At 40.4% G+C, this 14,431-nt stretch overlaps 1 protein-coding gene and 1 long non-coding RNA gene across 3 annotated transcripts in view; one reads left to right on the forward strand and one right to left on the reverse strand.

Moving 5' to 3' along the window:
- pde4d (phosphodiesterase 4D, cAMP-specific) overlaps positions 1 to 14,431 on the reverse strand; it is a 179,962-nt gene that overhangs the window by 155,725 nt on the left and 9,806 nt on the right. The window contains exon 2 of one of the 2 annotated variants that reach the window (XM_030059826.1): positions 8,317 to 8,555. In XM_030059826.1, coding sequence (XP_029915686.1) covers positions 8,317 to 8,555 — 239 coding nt within the window. Of the gene's footprint in view, positions 1 to 117; positions 432 to 8,316; positions 8,556 to 14,431 lie in introns of those variants that run through there. The other variant, XM_030059824.1, reaches the window with a different exon arrangement.
- LOC115365080 (uncharacterized) lies at positions 121 to 1,198 on the forward strand. Its single transcript, XR_003928748.1, has 3 exons — positions 121 to 194; positions 285 to 405; positions 685 to 1,198. It is a non-coding gene; the product is annotated as an uncharacterized LOC115365080 (long non-coding RNA).

The raw sequence follows: 14,431 nt of genomic DNA on the forward strand, positions 1-14,431 counted from the left end.
AAGTTAGCAGTAAATTCGAGGCAAACACTTCTCCGCTCTGGCGCGTTAGTCATTCACACAACGCCCATCTTCGTCGAGGACATAAAAGAAGAGAAAACACTTTCCCTTTGCCCTTACCGTCGGAGACCTTGAAACGACGACGGCCACGACATCCTGGATTTCTTCAAGCCGGGTCGATGCCCCGTGTCCACTGCGTAAGTCCGGTCCATGTTCCTCGGGCTGAGGTACCTCTCTGTGTCCGAAAAGCCTCTTTGTCTCACGCGGTTGTTCTTGCGCACTACCAGCGCGTGGTGGAGCGGAGACAACGCCGCCTGGTTCTGCTGCCTCCACAGATGTTTGGGCGCTTTTGCACCTCCACCGGCTCCGCTACCGGCGACCACAGGCGCCGTTCCCACTTTGCCACAGGTAGAGTCCATCCTCGCCACGGTTGTTTTGAAATAAATAAATAAGTAGATAAATTATCACTTAGACGAAGAACCTTCAAATGTAAATTACCCGGGGCTACTTTACAGCTTTCGGTTAAAGTGTTTTTGGAAAACAAAAGATAAAATTATAAGCTATTTTACAAGTTTTTTACTTTGTTTTTACAGTTGCGCTGGGTGCCTCAAAGTCCAGGTGTTTGTTTTTGTGGAGCTCATAAGTGATGAGTTTAACTCCATTAACATTATCTTTATTGCCTTGCAGAAACAGATTTGACGTAGCCAAGATAACTGAATCCATTTACTCATCACTTATCGGAGCCCTAAAACTGCCGCTGGAAAGGAAAAGTATCCCTGAGTGAAGCTATAGGAGGAGAACCTGTCTCAGTTTGATTTCCAAATACTCCTTTTTCTGTCCGTGCACGCCCATTCAAGGTGCTTGTGTGATTGCGGCAGGGTTTCGGATATTTCGAAATATTCAGCATTTACAGGACAGTCCACAAGAGCGGATAATCTCTCCCGAATTATACAAACTTCAACAAAGCCCCGCGGTTGTACAGTAACTTTACGCACGTTATGCGTAAAACCAGACATGAGGTAAGGCAGTCTCAACAGTTCTTCCCCTCTCAAGTCCTCTGCAGGATCCAGCAGCCACGAAATATAGGAAACAACACGATAAATTAAACATGAGAGACCCACCCCAAGGCACCTCCTCTGAATCCTCCATGAGTGAAAGGACGTGGGAGAGGGCAGAAACCAGGTAGCCAAATGTAATAACATGAACCACTTTTATGATCCATTTCTTCAAAATAGAAAAGGGGTTTCTGCTAAAAAGGAAATAAATAGTTTTTGTCTCAAGTATGCAATATGTCTTCAGTGGAACATCAAACTCTCTGAAACAAAGCATTGGAGTAAAATATCAACAGAATCAGGATATATGGTTTGTTGTTTGTTGTTGAGGGTCTTTACAGGGCATACAGCTGCACTGCTTTGACCAAGGAATAGAGCACAGTGCAAAAATCCAATCAACTATTACATCTCCCTTCCACAGCATTTGGTAAATTTGTGTGCTGTGTTCCACTGAAGGGGCGTTTTCTTTCATTCCTCTTCGGACACTTTCAAGCCCAGTTTTATGAAACCTAACTAGATGGGGAATGCAATTTCTCCTGCACCAACAGAGGGAATGTAATCTTCTGAGAAACTAGTTGGTTGAAAGCAGAAGTGGAGGCTAAGCGTAATTTAGACACTGGGTGGGGGAATCATACAGAGCAAAATGAAAACCAGAATAGAAATGCTATTCCATATAAGCGACTGACGTATGGACTTGTAGAAACTGATTCATTTACCAAACTTAAATATTGAGTAATGAGTACTGATGCAATCTGTTCCATACAGTCACTGATTCATTCATTCATTTATTCATTCATTTTCCATACCCGCTGACTTCTGTTAAAAATCACTGAGGGGCCAGAGTGAATCCCAACATGCAGTGAGACCTTCACTGGAACAATATATTGTGGATTGATGCACATTTGCACACCTTGAATGCTTTCCACTAGGCAGTAAAATTCCTAATTTTGTGAGCTGCAAACATCTGTAAATCCTGTCAGCAGTCAGCACGACATGAAAAGGTCTTTTAAGCCAATAGGTGTTCTTTAATAGCATAACAAAGACAATGAATCTCCATCATGTTCTGTTTGTTGCTTTCAAATCAATTAGATTGATATTGTTTTTATCTAAATCACACTTTTTACTGCCACAGCGGGCCAATTTCCCTGCAGGGATCATTCAAGTTTCTTATCTAGTATTAGATTGTTAGCTTGGCAATGATTGAGTAAATTCATATTTCAAAATTAGTAAAGACTTGTAATCTTTGTATGTGTGACATTATTTTAAAAAAAAAAACAAGCAATTTTTAGTTGTTTTCTCATATCATGGTCTTGTGCAGATGTTGTATTTTGGTACTGCCCAAATATTGGTGCAATGCCCCTGAGTTTAGATAAATGCAACAACATAGGAGAATATCTGCTTTTGTATTATTATTAATATTACTATTATTATTATTATTATTATTATCATGACAGCATTTTTGCTCACCTTTTAGCTAGTTTGTCAGCACAACCCAGTACTGATTGTGCTTACTTCACAAATATATCCAAAAAGTTATATTCCCTGACTGTACTTCAGTTAAAAAAAAAAAAGTTGATCTGTAGTGCAGGTAAAACTCTCAGAAGTTCTCAATCAATGCAAAACTTCAACCAAAAATGGTGTTGTAGTTCAACACGGGCAGGAAGCACTGATCTAAAATTAAAAACTGTATTGCTGACGATGTAATAAACAGAGAAGCCACCGTGATGCCATACTGGTGCACCCTACTCTTTATCACAGAGGTATTATTATCACTTAATCTATAATAGCTCTATCAACCTCTTTTGAAGTTTTCTCCTTGTAATGATTTCCCATTCATCATGACACACCAATGAGTCACACACAGCTAATACTCACAGCTGTTCAGCTATGAATATTATTGAAGGAAATGACAAAAATACACCTTGCATTTTTAGTTTACCTTTATTCATCAAGGCTTGTCACCCCAGTCATTACACCGACAGAGCAAAACCAAACTGTACATGTAACACAGTGAATAAACGACTCCCTTTTTGCTTGTTAGCTGTATGCAAAGATCTAAGTTAGTCCCATAGTAGTGAATGAGCTCATTGGCTGTTAGCCTAGCTGCTAAATTATGCTAACTTATTTTGTTTAAAAATGAATGAGATGTTCTGTGAATACTGCATTTACCATTAGACAGTGGAGCTGGGCAATATGGACAAAATCAACTATCACAATATTTTGACTGAATACGTTTATGTTGATTTTGTGACAATATTGAAGGGATGGTGCTTTTACACAGTGAGATTTTGAATAAACCATAATCAGTAATGTGGATTCGATGACCAAGCAGATACAGGTAAATAATAGAATGCCTGGAGCAGTCTATTAAGTTCAGAAAGCGCATGCGTTTACTGTAATGCCAACACTTATATTACAATATCCAAAATGTCAGATGATATCTCATCTTATATCACTATATTGATATGATAGCCTATAGATATATTGTCCAGCCTTATTAAATAGGAAAACCTGAACAATCTATACAGCCTACAATAATGGCAGATCAATACACCTTACATGGCACATATTCTGCTTCCTTTGGGCATATCAGTCTGGCAGCTTAGCCACTTCTGGTGGCTTCAGACTTAGTGGGCAGTCTATTATTGTGTTATCCATCCAAATTATAGTATTGATCAGTTAGAGGAAGTTCACAGTTCACTCAAAATACAAAAAAAACATGTATTTTCCCACTACCACCTAGTACAATCTACACATCCAGATAGTTTCTGTGTGATTTGGCGAGGTTTCCAGACTGTCTTTGCACCCCAGTGCAAATGGGCTCTATGGATATTGTTTTGTAGCTCAAACCATCAAAATATACATGAGTAAAACTCAACAGCAACAGCTCTTTCCAAAAACAACGATGCAGATACATGATATAATCCATAGCCCTCAGAGCGAAGAGTCTCATGGGAACTATTCAGCTCCAAACCCTATCTGTCCACCCCACAAGAGGATGAATTTGGGGTGAGTAGATACATACAGAGAGGAAACCTCACCAAATCACATAAATTATCTGGATGGACAATAAGTAGCCTTTGCTGACACAACCGTAACTGTAGAACATGTGTTGGGCTGTATGTATTGTGGAGGCACTCAGAGCTGTTAAGTATATCAGCTTACAAAGTCTCTAACGGGGCAATGAGCCAGAGCTGTTAGAGGTACAGAGAAAGGCTTTGCTCATTACTGGAGCAAGGATTATAAATAAATGCCAGCATTTGTAGTGTCCTTCAATATGGAGTATGCTTGTGTTGGAGTTACTTTGTTGACATTGCAGAGGTAAATGAATAACTAGTGTACTATTGTGTGCTGCTTATGAGCTGGCTGGTGCAGAACTATTGCACATATTCTCATTTAGCCACACATACACACACAAAGTTAGTGTCAGCGAACTCACTCAAAAGTTGCAGTTTGAACATTTAAGTCGTGCTGCATGTATTCCATCCTTAATGCTTCACAACTGTATTTCTTTCCCTCCACTGTGCTGAATTATAGATGACTCAAGCTTGAAGCAAAGTTAAGATGTATGGCCTTTGTTAAAATTCTCCCCATCACACATTTTCCTCCCTGCAGTCCATTTTTACTCAGAAATTGCTTATACTTATTCTCTGTTATGACACCTAGGAAATTTGCTCAATGTGGTGCTAAGTTGAAAACATGACTGAACTAGGCTGCAGTTTGAAGTGAGTAATAGTACAACGTGCTCATCTCAAACCGTTTTTCACCAAGAAAAATTTCCCAAATTCATGGTTAGTGTATACATTTTCTTTGGAAATAGAAAGGGCTAAGTATGATAGTATAAAACAATTAAGTAATCAAAGCTACAGATGTCGTTGAGCATATTCTTTACTGAGCAATAAAACACCTAGCCTATTTTTTCACATCATGTTGTTTTCTTGGTGCTACTGGCAATAGAGTTGAAGAATAAGACAACAAAAGATGAAAACTATTGCTTTTGGGTTTCTGCTCCATAGCCCTGTAGCTGTCTAGACAGGAAAAAGCAATGACATCATAGCCATTGAATATAATCTGCAGGACGCTCTGAAATAGAGCAGAATGACAGATCTGTCCTGCCTTTGTCTTCCATCACATAATCAGACATTTCCCGTTTCAAATTACCCACCCAATGCATTTAACCAACCAATGTAAAATCTGAATTTTCAAAGAGTGCCAAAAACTATCCACATGAGAATAGGCTGCCCTTTTCTAAAGTTAAACTAAAGTTCGCTGACAATTACTGAGGTGGGATGGGCTGCCTCTACATCAGATGCCTGACACTTACTTGGCCTTATCACAAATACCGCAAGCAATTATTCAGTATTGACTATGTATCTTGGTGATGAATGGCAGTTTCTCTCCATATAACAGTGGTGATACAGTAGGCATTGTTTTGGGTGATGGTGATGAGCAGTGCCACTAGCTATAGACAACAGTGTGAGAAGCAGGGTTAAAAATATATTCAGTTGTTTCCTGGCATCAAGGTGTTTCTGTGATTAAAGCAGTATTTCTTGGCCACGGCTGCCTATCAGAGTTGCCATAAAAGTCACTTAGTGTATCTGCCCGAAGATGTAATTTCGTACTGCGTTGCATGCCAGCTTTTCCCATTCCTTATATAAAAAAAAAGTCTAAAAGTTAAACATTTCCTTCTTGTTTAAAGTCTGCTCACGCTGTCTTGTAACACATTTTCTGATTAAAGTCCTTTAACAAACTTAGGCTTTATTAATAAGCTGCTCAACCCCCCATTGTTTATTCGTTCTGTGAGACACTGCAGGCCCCGTCATCCTTGGCAGCGGGAGAGAGGGACACGACAGGAACATGCAGGAATAAAAGAGTGAGGTGATGCATTTTTTTCCTCCTGTGGTGTATGCCGAGCCGCTGGACAGTGTAATGCAGATAGCAAGTTGTTGATGAGTCAGAGATAGAGCCTTCTCAAGCATGTCGTCACGATCAAAGACACGACAGAAAAGCGGCACTCGTTTGCTTTTTGATTCACAGGTAAACACTATCATCTACTTTCATTTACAACATCTAACCATGACCTATAACCAAACAAATATATATATCCCTTCTATTGACAGATATGTTCCAGTACTGAACTAAAAATGTAATCTCTGTCCAAACCCTTCAGTAGGTACAATTATGACTTCGCCTTTTGGTCTTTGTACCATCTTTTTTGGTATTTTGTTCGGAGTCTCCCTGTCTTCTCAACGAGTCAAGCTGCTCGGTGATTTAGCATCTGTCTCTGCCAAACTTCATTTCATCTCCTCTCCTCTGATCATAAGCTTGCTTGGGGAAAACCATGATTGGCAGGGCCTCTGAGGCACTTTGTCACTGTGATGTCAGATACTTGAGAAAGAGAATTGGGTGTGATTTTTGCTTTAGGTGTTGCACGCTCATGTTTTTCAAGCATGTGGGAGATTGCGAATGCCCACCAAAAATAACGGTGCAAACTACATGTATCATATTTGATACAGCATAGCAAAGTTTTGATAATTCAGGGCCCATTTAGGGAACCAACATTGAACTGAGGGCCACCCAAGAAAAACAGAATAAATAAAAAAAATCCCAAAACAAGTATTTTCTTTAACAGTCTGAATGCTACGGGAGGAGAAAAAAACTCACATTTGTCCATTTGTAGATGTTTTAATGACAAAGGAAATGTAAAATTAAAAAACAATTTGTAGTTAATGAGGCTAAAACTGAACAGATTTCTGAAAACTGAATTCTGGGTAGTTAACCCTCTTTTAAATTGTTCAAGCTTAGTTGTGCACTCCTCGCCCATGAACTTGTCATACATTTTATCACTGGTATCAAAATGGAGTTTTATGTTAAACTCCTTGCACATTGCATTCACCCGCTTGCAGATTAGGCACATCACTTAATGTGGCCCTTGAGGTACAACAAAGTGTCATCCACACAGGATCCTGCAGTCCAGCAGAAACACTTTACCCCCATTTATTTTGAATGGGGGTAGTCAGGAAGAGTTCAGCAGGGTGCCAGTGGTACATACTGCAGGGTGAACTGGCAAAAAGACACAGGAGCTCAACCTTTGCTGGAATGCAAGCAGGCTATGTAGTGACACACCCACACTGCCAGGCAATGCTGCGGTAAATCACCGGATTCTGTCAGAATGCCACCAAAGTATTGTCTCCATGTCTCCTGAAACGTCCTTTTCTCCTCACTGACACAACATTTTTTGCACAGTGGCCCCAGCTCCTCCATCACTAGCCAGCTAACGTACCTGCAACAAAGATGTAATCTGTCTTGCAAATTGCCACACAACCATTCCTAACTTGACAGCTTAGCCTGGAAGGGGCATATTTACTATTCTTACTTTATTTACCATACTTACCAAGCAAAGTACTGTGTGATGAAGGCTGGTTTAAAACTGTAGGCCTATTGGAAGTGGACCAAATTTAACGCATGCATTTAATCGCATCGTGGGCCACCAGAAATGTTTCGAAGGCCTGCCATTGACAGTGCCTGCTGTGCAGTAATACGCAGCTAGTTGCTATAATCTCAGACGTTTTGAGATACCTCCTGCTATATAGTATGTTGCATTTGACAAAAGGGATTCTGTCATGAAAAAAGTTTGGTTCCTGCACAGTTTTAAAAATTGACTTCAAAAAGACTTGTTTATAATCACATAAGAGTTTTTCATCAAATTCAGAGTGTGAACTGTATATACTCTTGGTGGTAAAGGTTGGACCTTTGTTAAAACAAGAATCAATGCCAATTCTAGAGTGTAATTTTCTGGGACTGGCTGCTTTTATCCTGCTGATCATTTCTCAGAGGGTAAATTACATTCCCTGTGTCAGACTCCCTCAAGCCTGTAGTCAGTCAGAGATAATGTATACAAATCTTAAAAAATACTACTAAAAATAATAATAATGATTAAAAAAAAAAAAACAACAACAACATGCACATTAGGGGCAGGGAATGAAGACTAACCAAAAACAACATCACTGATACATGTCTTGAACACAACATCACTTCATTTGCCTCTGCTTTCCTTCCTGCGGCCCTTACAGACAACAAATGTTGCATTCAGATCACAGAGTCTGACACTTAGCTGGGGATGTGGCCTTAGTCACTACAGATGACTATCGATCCACCAAACCACTCCACTCAACTGCCCCAACTCTAATTACTCATTCCATTAAATACATTTGTACGTGAGCACAAACACACACACACACACACACACACACACAGCCACCCCTACCTGCTAGTCTCAGCAGAGGTGATGGCAATGAGTGGTGGGGTGCGTAGTGGCAGTGTGGTGGGCCGTGGTGGCACTGTCACTGTGTCTGGCTCTGGTTTGCGATCACAGTAGTATTGCTCTGCCTGTCTGAAGGCCAGAGGGGGCAGCTGGACGGTTCGACACGACAGCCTCCTTACCAGGAACGGCTCCATGCAGGTGACCGGCCCCGGCTCTGGGGAATCTGATGAATCATCGGACACCTGCAGGGGAAAAAAAGGAGAAGAAGCGAACAGAAGGAAAAGTCAGTCAAGCAAAGGAGTGGTGGAGAGCATTAGACACTCAAGTGGATGGGAAGAAAGGACAGCAAGGAGAGGAGAAGCTAGACAAGAACCGATGATTAGAATCAGAGTGAGAAAGGATGTTTGACAGACTCCTCATAGAAAGGGATTAGGGAGGATAGCTAAGAAATTACACAATGCAAAACAGAATGAATTGCAGGGATTTAGAAGACAAAGGGAAAGGATATAAGTGAGGATAGCTAGTTTTTAGGATTACAGAACTAGGCTGATCTGAGGAAGTCTTTCGACGTCTGTGTTGCGAAGGGAGAGTAACGTGGTTTGTGATCACCGCTGAACGTGTTCAGTGGACAAATGCCAAAAGTTAGTGCCGTATTAAGCTAGTTTATCGGGACCTTTGTGATGATTAGGGCTGAGGCAAGAACATCCTAACTCTCCAACTTCACAGTCAGTATACATGAACCAATACCTGAGAAAAATGCAGAAGTCGGTCCATAGCACTAGCTAAGCAAGTGATCCATCCAAGGTAAGCTGAATGCACCAACAATGGCTTAACTTACTGCAGAAATTTGTTTAAAGGGTGTAAATGTGTAGTTTACTGAAATCACATTTTATCATTTCTGCGTTCCAAAGTCCTCAAAATTCATACTGTTATCTCGTCCTGCCATTTGGGGCCGCCAACATACCAAACTGCCTTGTACAGTTTGTGCAGAAAATTTAGCCAACTGTGCATGGAATAGAAACAACGTTGTGCAGCACACCGGTACCTCCTCGCTTTTCTTGTCTCTCTCTCTCATTATCAAATAAAGCAGAAATGCCCAAAAAAAAAAAAAAAATCTTAAAAAAAAAAAGAAACCACTGTAGACGCAGGACAGTGTATGTCCGTCATTGGATGCCATTTGGCATTATGTGAATTTCGGATTGGCAAAATGTAGGTCTGTGCTAGCTTGCTCTAGTTGAGCTCAGTCCAACAGCCCTCTAAATCAAGCTTTGTCTGTATTTACTTGATATTTTATTTTTTTTATTTTGTTTTCCATGAGAATGCATTTCATTACATGTTTTAAGGGAGAGAATAATGTATCTAAGGTTGTGGTTATGTTAATCTTTTTTTTTTTTTTTTGTGCACTTGCACTTACTATATGCATTACTGCACTTAGGATTAGCCCTAAAGTAATACTTAATAATTTTGTTGTTTAAATGTATTTATGTTTGCATATAAATGGCTTTGGATATGTAATTATTAGCATACCAAGAACAATAATCTGACTAAGAAACTTTTGAAGACTGTTAACATTCATTTTGAATCCTTAAACTTTAATGAATACTATTTTCCATATTTCCATATCCAATATTTTCCAGGAGTAGTCAAAAATAAAGATCACAAACTCTGGTTGGTGCCTTGTGGTGCTACATCTACATCTATATTAGACATCTGTGGGGAGTCAGAACCTGAAAGGTATTAGAAAATCTCCCAAAAGAGAGGAAAAGAAGACAATTATAGATGGCAAGTGAGAATGTGGACTGAAATAAAAACAAACGTTACTGTGAGAGAGGTAAAACACAGTGGATTAGAGGTAGGACACAGGGATTGTTGATGGGACTGTCAGAGGTTGAAACAGAACACCCTGAAGGGACACATAGTGTGGGACACACAGGGTCACTTGAGGGGAAAAAAGAGGCACCTCAAAGTGAAAATAACATAATGCACACAAGGTCAAGAAAGGAGAGGGAAAAAACAACAGACAACAATTTCAGAAGGCATAGAGCGCATCTAGGGCATCTCAAAGCTGAATTAGTGCATATCCCAGATGTGACCAGTGAGGGAGAGAAACTCATTCTACAGCCACAAGACCCTTGAGGGATCACACCAGGCGGTCAGTGTCATATAAAGTGGTTATCAGAGCAGTTTATTCTGTTGTGATGGAAGCAACAGAGCCTTTTGTTTGTGTCTCAAGTCAAGGCTTCAGATTTTAAGATCAAAGTTGCTGAGGATTCATGTACCTGCGAATCCATTAGGAAACTTCAACCTCTTGGTATATAAATAAAAAATGCATTAATCCATGCAAATTATGTAGTGTAATATGCAAATTGCTACTTTACTTGCACTGCACCGGTCTTACACCTTGAATGAGAACTGAATAATTTTCTCTTTTACCGAGCACACAATATACCCAACTCTGCAGGACAAAAGTGAATAGAGACAGACAGTTCAAATATGCATTGTTTCTTGTAGGCTATGCATTCCTCAAGCCCTGAGGGACAGCAAGGGAATAACCAGTTATTTGCATATCAAATGATTCCAGGAGTATCTTCGACCCAGGATCCAAACACACACATACGCAGAGCACACTGGTGAGGCAGCATGATAAATTGAGGCAGACTCCATGGCATTAATCTTGTGGGAAGTTTTCATTTGTTTTGCATGATGAACAAGGCTTTCCCATTAAGTAAGGGTCAACCATTAGCATCCGCATGCCAGTTCTTTTACAGTTAATACAGTATGCCTTTTTACAATGTAAACGCCCATGGCCTACCCCTCTGGCATTATACAGTCTATATTATCTTAAATAAACAGTGCAGGTAGTGGCACTGGGTTACCTAAACTTGTATGCTGAAACCGCCCAACAGATGTCTGTTCAGCTGACCCATAATGCTAATCATAGCAAGTTCTGACAATTAACTTCACCTGCTTGTTTTTGTTTGCCTCATAGTGTGGCACAGGTTTTGTTGATAGATTTGCTGTGCCAGGCAAAGGTGTTCAATGGTACATGGGGGCCTGGGGCAGCCTGCTGAATAAAAACATCTATTCACCCTCCAAACCCAAACACATGAATTATCCAGGCTATTAGCAGCGTGCACTGCCCCTTATGGCATTGTAGTGCTCTATTAGAAGAGGCTCTACAAACACTGCCTTTTGTGTGTGTGTGTGTGTGTGTGTGTGTGTGTGTGTGTGTGTGTGTGTGCGTGAGAGAGAGAGAAAGAGAGAGAGACAGAATGTCCGGAGCTGGTTTCATTAAACTATCTTGTCTACAATACATCTAAAGCACCAAAAGGGTTTTCAGGAAATGAGATTTTCACCTGGAGGTCCAGAGGGAGGGGACAAATAATGGAGATTTCTCAAAAGCTGTGACGCCATGATGAGGAGAAGAACTTCACCCTGGCATTTTTCAAGAAAACACAGGTCTCCCCTCTTTTCATTGTCATGATTATTTTGCCTCACCCTCCATCATACTGATCACGCTCCAATCCCCCTGCCTCATCACCACCTTTCCACCCCTTTATCCATCAAGATGCCAATCTGCATTGAGGAAGCCACTGAGTCTTTCATTCCCACATAATTACCCATATTAGAGTCCTCACTGTTGATGGTGGCTTACAGGGAAAGGAAATGGGGGACTGGCATCATTTCTTCAGGCTGAAGGTAAAAGAGTTTGACAGAATGACTCAGTGAAGTTAAGTCAGCAATAACCTCCTTCATTGGATTGGTAAAAACACATAATGAACAAGATTAGGGGAGGCTAGTGTAGGTTGTGCCACTCAGAATAAGGTGCAAAATGCAATAATATGCATGTTCAAATGTGCAAAAGACCACCGAGGTTCAAGACTGTTGTTGATTTTTATGAGTTACGCGGCTGTTCGTTATGGCTGCTAAAATTTAGACGTCTGAGAATAGCCAAGCATGTCTGGCCACTCTGATGTGTTGCAAGGTAAATCCCATTCCCCCACTCCCCAACACACGCACACACACACACACATAGCCAGGCTGATGCCAGCTGTGTGGGGCGGTCAGTGAGGTGTTAGAAGGCTAATACACAGGCATTACAAGCTGTTGAAGACCTGGACTCATTCACTCAGACTGGAACAACATCATGGCAAACATTTATGGAACTAATAGCTGGACTTCACATTTCTTGTTCAGGTAAGCAACATATGTGTACAGCAGCATAAGTTACAATCACCTAACCAAGCCCCAGACAAACAAAAAGCCCCATAAGACAATGAGGCAGTGACATAAACAGCTCATTCACAACTTAGTTTGTAGCTGAGTCTGCCATCCCACAACATTTTCAAACTGAAATTCAGAGAACAAACAATCCAGATGTAGGAGTTAAATCCACTGTTGCAGTCATAAAACACACTTTTTTCTTTACTTTTGATTTTCAGCCGGTGACAACTAACACTGACTCAGTAGAACATACACTATGCTGAGTGTGTGTGTGTGTGTGTGTGTGTGTGTGTGTGTGCGCGCTTACAGAGTTTGTACTGACAACACCACCTACTGGTCAAAAGTGCTTGCTCAGTCAGTCCATTACATTGAGAGATCGAGAGCTGGCACATGTACGCAGCATGGCTAAAAAAATGTATATATTATACTTTGTATTCCTTTTAAGTAATGGTATATACAATTGTGTCAACTATATTCAAAGTAATTCACGCTTGACATAAAGTGGCAAATTGCATTCTGTGGGCTAAGGGACCCTGTTATATGACATTAATTTTATGCTTAGGTGAATTGTTTGTGACAGTTACTTGCTCATTAACTTTTCTCCAAGTGGGGACTCTTAAAGGAGTGGGATTTTGACTTATGGCTTCATAAATCTGGTTTTGTCGGTCTGCAGGCTGCATCAAGTGAATGTATGTGCTTGTGATTGTATTTCATTTTCCTTGAGAATGTCATTAGTTTTAAGCGAGAGACTAATCTGTCTTACATACATTACATTATTTCATCCATAAAATGCCACTCCATAAATAGTTTAGGCATTTATGTTAATTTCATTAACATGACTTCATTTTGCATGACTATAAAGACAGCTTTTGTAATTTGTTTGCCTTTGCACAGAGGAAATAGGTTAATCCATTCAGGAATGAGCAGCAACAAAACTGTTTACCTTCAACTCAAAAGTTAGAATGCTAATGTTGTTTGCCTTTATTGCAGTCAGTAATAAAGATTACAGATTTTTAGTTTGTGTCCTGTGGTGTTATTTTTCTGAACTCTGTTTTAGACATCTTGAGGTGAGTCAGAACAAGAGCGTTAGAGTTATTAGAAAGGCTCCCTGAAAAGTAGAAAAATGAATTGGGAAATAAAAACAAAAACAAAAAACAATAAACATGCATGTCACTGCAAGTAGAGATAAAAAGACAAATGCATTAAAGATAGGACACAGACTGTTGATGGGGATCTGAAGGTTATAAAACACCCTGAAGAGAAACATAGTGGAGAAGTGTGTGTGTGTGTGTGTGTGTGTGTGTGTGTGTGAGTGCCTTCACTGTTGATTATACACATAGTCCTCAATTTTCACTCTCTTGTGCTCACTCTGCTAATGCCCTAAGTGGCTCCTTATGATAAGTGGGATCATTGAAAGGTTAATTGGTCTGCTGCAACTCGTCACTGGTGCCTTTGTACTTCATGTCCCATTTGCCGTCAGGTACTGTTTGATGATATGCCCTCAGATATTCTAAAGCAAATCAAAGAGGCTTTCCAGGAGAAATATCTAACAAGTGCTGAATTTCAGCAGTAGTCTTACTGGACATAGCATCGGATTTAGGGGCTTGGGCGGATGAGAAGAGTTCAGATATATAGCTCATGTTACAATCTGGATGTGGAGACTGAAATTCTAGAGACAGCATCACGGATTTCCTTTATAGCTGACATTCTCTCTCTGTCCTATCCCTCTGCTGCATCCTATATTTTAAATCCATGAATAATGTTCAAGGGTCTTACTCTACCGCAGGCTGTCACTCTTGTATAACAGAGACAGTTTTATTTAAAAAGACCGCTTCCCTTCCATGGAAAAGTGATTGTGCTCAATCCTCACTTCTCCAAGTGCCCCAACTGCCTC

The sequence above is a fragment of the Myripristis murdjan genome, chromosome 9 (assembly GCF_902150065.1).
Source record: "Myripristis murdjan chromosome 9, fMyrMur1.1, whole genome shotgun sequence".
Taxonomy (NCBI): Eukaryota; Metazoa; Chordata; class Actinopteri; order Holocentriformes; family Holocentridae; genus Myripristis; species Myripristis murdjan.